Source organism: Micropterus salmoides, unplaced genomic scaffold, assembly GCF_014851395.1.
Source record: "Micropterus salmoides isolate LMB-PRFRI ecotype aquatic unplaced genomic scaffold, ASM1485139v1 Ms_hic_scaffold_20, whole genome shotgun sequence".
Taxonomy (NCBI): domain Eukaryota; kingdom Metazoa; phylum Chordata; class Actinopteri; order Centrarchiformes; family Centrarchidae; genus Micropterus; species Micropterus salmoides.
This window is the reverse complement of record NW_024041151.1, coordinates 6267852-6276988: the sequence shown is the minus strand read 5'-3', so window position 1 is coordinate 6276988 and position 9137 is coordinate 6267852. Positions and strand designations below refer to the sequence as shown.

The following is a 9137-nucleotide window of genomic DNA, read 5'->3' as shown; positions in this document are numbered from 1 at the left end:
ATGTGCAGTCACTGGCAGGTTGATAACAGCATAACAGAAAATGTTAAAACATACACAGGCTCATAAGCACAACAGAGAACACAGGAGCATAGGTCATGAACAAAAGCACGAATCACATAAAAACAGAGCACACAAACACAGAGAAAATCACACCAGCACAAATGTGATGACCCATAAAAGACATCAGCAAACAATTTGTTAAATTTGTTGGTTTGGAAAAGGAGCTGAGAGAAGAAATGTTTATTAATAGCATTTATTTTTCAATTTAATCTGCTGTTCATCTTTCCAAACCTGTCTATTTTTCCTTTGCACTTCAGACCCTGTATATACATACTGTAAAATTATATTTACATTTAATAATTAAGCTGACACTTTTATCCAAAGCGACTCACACTTGCTAAGTCAGAGGTAGCACGCCTCTTGAGCAACTAGGGCTGTCTTGCTCAAGGACACATTGGTGGACCATTTTGTGTTATATTCATATATACAGTATTGTCACTGACAATTCTACACTCTACTGTACATCTTTTAGAAATTAGAAGTAGAAAAAGAAGTGTATATTATATTTTAATAATATAATATTTTATTTTAGATCATTTGGACCTTTTAATTAAACTTGTTTATCACCTACCTACTTAGATTTTTTGTGATTTATGTGAAGTAGCTGCTGTACTACTGCAAATTCCCTTTGTTAGATTTTTTACATTACATTTTATTTCGCACACCTCTGGAGCAACCAGGGGTTAAGTGTTTTGCTATAACAGAGAGCAACATGCACTGCTCTTTAGTTATACAGGGACACATTGGTGGATGTGTCACAGTGGGTTGAACCTGGGTCTCTTACACGTGTGTCTTATCCCTTGTGCCATCACCACCCTTTGTGACCAATAAAGTACTCTATCGAGCTTCATCTATTGAAATTCATGGCCAGAAGAACTTGTTTGGGGCCCCGGAGCAAAGATTTGAAGTTGGGCCTTCTGGATCCCTCCACTCACCAACCTCCCGCCCTCTGTGCACTATTTTGTACTGTATATCCTGTCATCTCAATGTTACTATAAAGTAGAGTGCACAAAACTACAGCTAGAAAGATTTCAACTGCTTCTGTTTAAGTATTATTTAAGCATAAATGGCAAAAGAAATCTCTGGTTCCAGTTTCTCATGTATGCATTTTTCTGTATGTCTTCCGCTTGTATTATTGGAGTTGCATAAAACAGACATTTTGTGTCCTGTCCTGTGCAGTCAACCTGGAGCGTTATTGTGACAATTATTATACTAAACATGAGCATCACGCTAGTTTGTATTACTTTCTCTCTTTATTTTTCTCTTAAACACAAATAGTTGGATTGTCTTTTTATTATTATACATTATTTATATGTTTTCGAATCAGCCGGGCGACTTCACAATCTTTCCATATAACCCCTGGCCACTGCATAAAGCAACCCCTGGGTAGAAGCACTGCTGGTTGGGAATCAGCTGAGCCACTGTTACATCCTAAAGTAAGCCCTAAAAGTATTAAAAGGTCTTTGACAGCAATTTCAGTTAAAAATGATCCATTAATTAAATCCCTTTCATAAGCTCTAAACTTTTTTCCTTCACTTGCCATGAAACTAACTGCATAAACACACTTTTCACACACCAGTGCCCAGCAAGCTACCAAGCAAAATGCATGTACAGGCTTTAGGTCTTCAACTAATAATTATTTTGATTTATTTGATTTATTGATTAATCCTACAGTCTGCTCAATGTCAGCAAATTAAAGCCGTATTTCGACCAAAGCAACTATACCCCGGAACTAGGAACCTTTGGAGGAACTCACAGCATTTCCACCGAAGGGACCAGGGTCCAAATTTAGATCTAGGGTCTACTGGCTTTACATCGAGCATGTTGGGTGTTTTTCTACGACTGCTCCTCTCTTTTCCACCGTTGTTTGCAAACCAATAAATCACAATCAACGGTCAGCACACACACAAGTCTCGCTGACGTCTGTCTGAGATTGTACCTCAGCATTAAATATTGCTCGGAACAGATGATGGAGTTACACTAAATACTGGGTCCGAAGTTGTTGTTTTAAGTTTTCAGCAAGTGGAACAGCTGATTACAGCAGGTGATAATGCTCGTAAAAACCCCGTTCCTCCGACACTCAGGCGGACACAGACATGAGTGAACAATGGGCTGAAGGAATCTTTTAGTACTTTTGGTGGAAACGCAGCTTTAGCAACAAGTGGCACATAATCTTAAAATGTCTTGTTTTGTCCAACAAACAATCCAACACCCAAAGACATCAAATGGCGCTTCAACATGTGGACAGGAGACATCTGTGACCTCTACAAGCAGCTTTTGTGTAGAAAGCATGACAACGATGTTCACAGAGCAAAGACAACAACCTGCACTTCTCTTTACTTATTTTTACTTACAAGCAGAGGGTGTTGTTTTTGGGTTGATATCGTCTAAAATGCAATTGAATCACAGAATGACAACTGTATTGAAAATACAATTTATTACGCTGAGTAATAAATACATACAAAGATGCAAGTAACAGCATTTTCCTTTTTTTTAATACCAAAACCAACTTTCAACACGAATGAATTTCGATGCATTTGGCACATCTCTGTCCCTCACTCGCTCAGCCATGTGTGTTCTAGGGGTCTGAAAAACAGACCAAATACTATCAAAAAGAAGAAGATGTCTTCTCCATCTACGCCTGTACAAGCCATGCATTGTCTACAATTAACCCACGGGCCCGTTCGCATGCACAAACCAACTTTTTTTTTTAAATGAAGTCAAAATTAAGATCCCAAAAGTGGGGCATAAAAACACATGATATCGTCTTGTTTGAATTCCAATGACCCACACATGATTTAAATGATCCTCCAGATCCCTCAGGGGTTATTGTATTTTTTTTCCCTCTCTCTCTCTCTCTCTCTCTCTAGGAGCTTGTTTTTCCATCCTTTGTTCATTATACTTCCTCTTCTCAAAGGAAATGCCATGCAAGTGTTTTATTTTTTTCATGAGACGTTAGTTCTTCTTGCAGGGAGGAATGTGTGTTGGTAGCTAGGACCTGGCGTTTCTCTCCGTCTCAGCCAAGCATTCACGCACCAACCCTCTGGCGTGAATTATTCCTTTGAAGAAAGAGGAATATGATTTAGATTAACACACTCTGAATTACCCGCAGCTATAATATATGTTTTGCACTTGAGTGGTTCTGCGTATCAAGGTTCACAGTTACCTCTTTTGAGTCTCTCCATTGCACTCTTGCTTCCAGCATACGTGGGCCTGATCTCCTTTCCGAGCTCTTCGATAATCGCCAGCAGCTCTGCATATTTGTTCTGAGGCACTTGGCTGCCAGAGGAGCCCTGGAGTTTTGAGCAAACAGAAGAAGGAGATAAGCCAGTGTCAACACATTTCACATTGTTGTTTTCTTTGGTATGCAGAGGACAACACAGCAGGAAGAAAAGAAGAGTAACATTCGATTGTAATGAGAGATGCAAAATATTCCCATGATAATCTAATCGCAAGAGAAACACGGGAAAGAACAGACACATTGTTAACAAACTATTTAAAAAGGGCACTTCTCCCATTTTACTCAGTTTAGTCATGCGAAGAAGATCACTTAGGAAAAAGCAAAACAATGAAGGTAAAAATCCTGCATTCAAAACCTTACTTAAAAGGATATAGTTTGGAAATTTTGAAGTGGAGGAGAACAAATGAACAAACACATGATGATTAAATAGACCATGATGCATTGCTGTAGATTAAACTACCCAACACGATATAAAGGAGTTAAAATTAGCTCAACCTTCAACATCTACAGCAGTAAAATGCAACATACACCTTCATGCAGCAGGAATATTAATCAGATATAACAGAGAAATACTGACAGGGAACATGTTACAGCAAAGTGCATCTGCTAAGCAGGTAGGGTTAAATTGAATTGTGGGAAATGTAGGGTCCAGAGTTTTTGGAGCTTGACCTATCCTTTCTGCTTCTGCTGATTCTAATTGGCCGTTATTTTTTAATTCTGTCTCTTACAAGTCCCCGTACTACACGCTGGAGTCGCCATTTAAATAGGAAGATGAGCAGTTTCATTTGCAGTTACCTGTGAAAATCCCAGAGATGGAGGTCCGTAGTCACTCAAAAGGGGCCTGTAGGACTGCAACGTGGCCAGGTTAGCTGCTGACGGAGACTGGAGGTTTCCAACTGTTCAGAAAACACAAGTTGGAGCTCAAAAACAGCCCTATAACCAGTTCACTATGGCTGAAACTAATGATTATTTTCATTGTCCATTAATCAGCTGATTACTTTCTTAACTGTTTAGTCTACAAAATTTCGGAAAACACGGAAACATACTCCTTACAAATTCCCAGAACCTGAGGCAACATCTTCAAATTGCTTGTTTTGTAAGAGCAATAGTCAACAAAACGGCAAAGAAAATACCCAAATATATTCAATTTAGGCTACTACAATTATTACATTTAAAAAATAGGAACCATCAAATGTTGGAAGTTTTACTAATCATTGTTATCATTATCAGTCCATCTGCTGATTGCTTTCTTGATTAATCACTTAATTAATAATTTAATCTATAAAATGTCGGAAAATAGTGAAAAATACCCTCCGAACCAAGGTGACGTCTACAAAATGTTTGTTTTGTCCTGCAAACAGTCTAAAAACCCAAAGATATTTAATTTCCAACAATAGAAAAACAGAGAAAGTTCACTATGGCTGCAACTATTGATTATTCAATCTATTACACTTTTTGTGAAAAATAAAAATGTATGTAACATCATAAAACCAGAGAAAAAGCAGCTAATCCTCACAATTGATTAACTGCTACCAGAGCATGCTTGATATTTTTGAACGATTAATTAATTATAAAAACAGTTAATGTTCTTCAAATTAACTAATCAATTAACTGTTGCAGCACTAATGTATTTATTTATTTAGCTGACCTAAAAATAGGCCAATACTGGAATCATTCTCAAAAAAGACTGTGGATGAAGTTGCTAAATTCCTATAAAAATTGAACAGAGTCTTGTTGGGAGGGTTTGTCCTTCACTCCTCTTTGCTGCTCCCACTGCTGCTTTGTTCAGTTGTAATATTCAACCTCCAACACCAGATGTCAGTCATAAAATAATTCAGTCAATCTGCTGATTGTTTTCTTAACTAGTCAATTAACAATTTAGTCTAGAAATGTCAGAAAATAGGGAAAAATGCCCTTTAGAGCCAAAAGGTGAAGTGTTTAAGTTGCTTGTTTTGTCCAGCCAATAGTCTAAAAAACAAAGATATTTAATTACCAATTACTATGGCTGCAACTTTTGATTATTTTCATTATCAGTCTATGACATTTCAGAAAATAGTGCAAAAATAAAACTTCCCAGAACCTCTTGTCACATCTTAACATTGCTAGATATTTAATTTCCAATCATATAAAAACAGATAAGAAGTAGCTAAACCTCACAACTGATTAACAGCAACCAGAATATGCTTGGTATTTTTGAACAATTCGGCCCTAATTTTATTTCAAATTATCAAAATAATAGTAGATTAATGTTCTTTCAATCAACTAATAGATTAATTATTACAGCTCTAATCTATTTACTTATTTTGCTGATACTGCCACTACTGGAATCAGCCTAAAAACAAAAAGACTGTGGATGAAGTCGCTAAATTCCTATAAAAATTGAACAGAGTCTGGTTGGGAGGGGGGTTTTGTCCTCCACTCCTCCCCGATGCTCCCCCTGCTGCTTTGTTCGGCTGTAATATTCAAACTCCAACGCGAGATGTCCTCGAAGAGACATAAAATAATTCAGAGGCAGATCAATCAGCAGCTCCGACCGAGGAGCATCATGGAGGAAACGGAACAAGGCTGGCTCAAGAAGACACAAGTGATACATTTTTGTCACCGTGTAACGGCACCCACCCGGCGGGACCAGGACCCGGGACGACGGATACGCACATTTTAGGAACCGCCGCCTCCTCGTTTCACATCCAAACCGTGTTTCTCCGCCGACTGATATCACGGATGGCGCTCTTTTACATTAGTAATAATGGCGGATATGAATTAGCCTAGCTCCCAGGATCTGACCCTATATATATAACTGGACAAAAACTACAGACACGGTCTTTCTCCAGGTATTCTCCGAGACCCCGAATTTAACACTCGATTTATCGGACGGATACTTTGATTTCCCCCCGTTTTTTCTCCTTACCCTGGTTCCCAGAAGTTCCCGGAATGTGCTGATGGACATTGGGTTTATAAGACATTCCCAAAGACATTGTAAATTAAAGAAATAAAAATGACCCGAAATTCAGTGAAGCGTCTGTCTCTCACTTTTTGTTTACAACAGCGGCACCGGCAAATATGGCCGTCACTTTATATTGACACCCACTATGCTTTCTAACACTGCTACTATCCATTGCGGGTTATCAAGGAAAAAAAAAAGGTTAAAAACGTGATTTTCACCATAAAGCGACGGAATTCACTCGCGGTTTCACAAACATTTATCAACTCGGCTCACGTCCGTCGGAAAGTCTACTTTAAACTACACTTTTAGAAGAATCTTTAAAAAAGTGTTTGAACATGTGAAGTGTGTTTACGCTTTGACCCCCCCCCCCCCCGCCCCCCCCTTACAAGTATGTTATATATATATAACATTTTACACACATTTTTAAACACATGTTTTAAAGGTAGAATAAGCAACTTCCTTTTATGTGCATTTAATTTGCGGGTTAGACTTTTTCACAGTAACCATGGTTTGTTAGTGAAGTAGAAAAAAAAGAATTATAAAGCTTTTGTTTTAAGTTAAATGTGAACGCTGCTGTCTGCAGAGAAAACAGGAGCTGCTGGAAGCAGTTCGCAGATACCTGTCTTTGTCTGTGGGGGCGCATCCATGGCTTCGTGTTGATCTGTAGAGCTTTTACATTAAACAAAGCTATAAAAGGGTCCACTCTTCTTTTGGAGGCATGTGGCTCTTCTTTCATACAAAATGAGATGAGCAGGGGGTCGGTTAAAACCCCTCAGTATGTCCCTAGGCCAAGAGGGTTTGGCCAAATCCTGGCCCCCAGTGTCATGACCTGGGACCCCTGTGATGCAGTGGGATTGCAACCCCCCCTCACACAAAGGAGGGGGTGTGTTTGGTAAATGTGCTGTCTGGTGTCAACATACCTTAAATTGAAATAATAAGCACAAGAACATGTATTTTAATTGGTTTATAATATTGGTTTAAAAAACTTGGACCTTGAAAGTGCAATACTAAGTTATAATGTGAATATTCTGTCCAATACTGCACTTTTTAAGGATTTTAATACATCTCTCAACATTATCAGTATTCATTATTATATACTACTATTATTTAATAACACTTCTATCACATACTGTAGAATACTGTACATTTTTATTATTATTTTTTATATTTTCTACATGCCAACATTTTATTATTATTTCCATTTGTTAAATGCCTTGATGTGCAACGTGAGCAATTGTAACACAACAATTTCTCCTCAGGGATCAATAAAGTATTTCTGATTCTGACTGTGAAAACCCCGGTGGTGGACTGACTAAAAGTGCCAATACGACAACAAAAAGCTTGACATATTTACATTTTTAACAGTATTTTTAGCATGTTTATCAACACATAAACACAAACATGGATCACTACAACAATGCAAACAACACACAGTAACAACAAGAGTTAAATATCTGACTTAGAGCCAAAGAATATGATGTATAAATACATGACATACAAACACAATCATATATATATGTATATTTTAACCTGAACCAAGAGGTACGCTCATGTTTTATCCTTTACATTGACTAACTGTTTGTTTTAGGATTACTTTTAAAGCTCTCCATTACCTATTATTTTTAATTCCTTGTGTAGTTTGAGATCTTTGGGCAGGGGCCTTCATCTGTCTGCTTATGAAAATTCATTTAGAAGCAGTGTCTCCATTGTAGAGTTTGTCCACCAGACCTGATTAGTGTCCCCCCGTCTCAAAATTCAATTCAATTCAATTTTATTTATATAGCGCCAAATCACAACAACAGTTATCTCTGAGCGCTTTTCATAAAAGAGCAGGTCTAGACCGTACTCTGTGAGGTTATTTACAGAAGCCCAACAATTCCCACCAAGAGCAGCACTAGGCGAGGAAAAACTTCCTTTTAAGAGGCAGAAACCTCGAGCAGAACCATGGCTTAGGGTGGGCGGCCATCTGGCTCGACCGGTTGGGGGTGAAGGGGAGAAAGAGAGAGAGAGAGAGAGAGCGAGGGAGAGAAAAAGGGAGGCAGCCTGCACAAGATACACACAGAGGTACAGACAGTAAAGGTGATGTTGCTATAGACTGAATGAATAATAGTACAGATATTTACAGGAGTGTTGATGATAACAATCGTAATGGTAATGATTATAATAACAATAGGACTAGTAACAATAGTTGTAGCAGAGGGTGTCAAGCAGGAACACGGGGGCAGCAGGGGATCAAATCAAGATAAGTTTGTTTCGTCATGTTTTTGTTTAGATAAATACTTTTAGCCAAAATACTGTTATAGGATTCTTTAAACTCCCAAATATTGATATCAGTATTGGCCTCAAAATCCCATCTATAATCTTGATTATACTTCAGCGGAGGAACTTTTGACTGTCAGTTAGGCTTATGGTCTTTTTTCCTCTGTTGGATCTCACGTTTGTTTTTAATCACCATTGTTTTTATTTTGCTTTAACCATTTTCATCTGAAGGTCCAAGGATTGACTCCCACTAACATATCATAATGTTATATTATATTTTATTGACATGCTTGTGCATTAATAAATCTGTTCTTTCTGAAAATGGAAGTAAAAATGTTTTTAAAAAACACCAGTGTAACAATGTAAACTAATACTATATAATATCTGTTACTATATAAACTATGTTATATCCGACATTATTAGGTGGTGGACTGGACTAAACCAGCTAACTCATAATAAAGTAGTTTAAAACCAGCTCCACCAGTTATTTCTTTCTCCACTCCTGGAGAACCCTAAAAATCCTAAATGTGCAGCGACTCTTTCAGAAACATCGCTGACCTCTAGCTTTGGAAATATTGTGACAAAAGGGCCTCAAAACCTCTGAAAATAAAATAGAAATAGTACCAATTTCAC

At 37.8% G+C, this 9137-nt stretch overlaps 1 protein-coding gene across 1 annotated transcript; it reads right to left on the bottom strand.

Moving 5' to 3' along the window:
* Positions 1-2894: 2894 nt before the first annotated feature.
* Positions 2895-6371, bottom strand: LOC119914619 (cyclin-dependent kinase 2-associated protein 1). The gene is made up of 4 exons (XM_038734042.1): positions 6210-6371; positions 4097-4197; positions 3227-3353; positions 2895-3119 (listed from the first exon to the last, which is right to left on the bottom strand). The coding sequence occupies exons 1-4, from the start codon at positions 6274-6276 to the stop codon at positions 3052-3054; spliced, it is 363 nt and encodes a 120-aa protein (XP_038589970.1). The 5' UTR covers positions 6277-6371; the 3' UTR covers positions 2895-3051.
* Positions 6372-9137: the final 2766 nt, after the last annotated feature.

Excerpts from the sequence above, each read along its gene's own strand:
- LOC119914619 (XM_038734042.1), bottom strand. The coding sequence starts at position 6,276 with ATGTCTTTGGGAATGTCTTATAAACCCAATGTCCATCAGCACATTCCG. Across the intron at positions 3,354-4,096 it reads CATCTCTGGGATTTTCACAG|GGCTCCTCTGGCAGCCAAGT; the intron begins GTAACTGCAAAT and ends TCAAAACTCCAG. Across the intron at positions 3,120-3,226 it reads AATGGAGAGACTCAAAAGAG|GAATAATTCACGCCAGAGGG; the intron begins GTAACTGTGAAC and ends CTTTCTTCAAAG.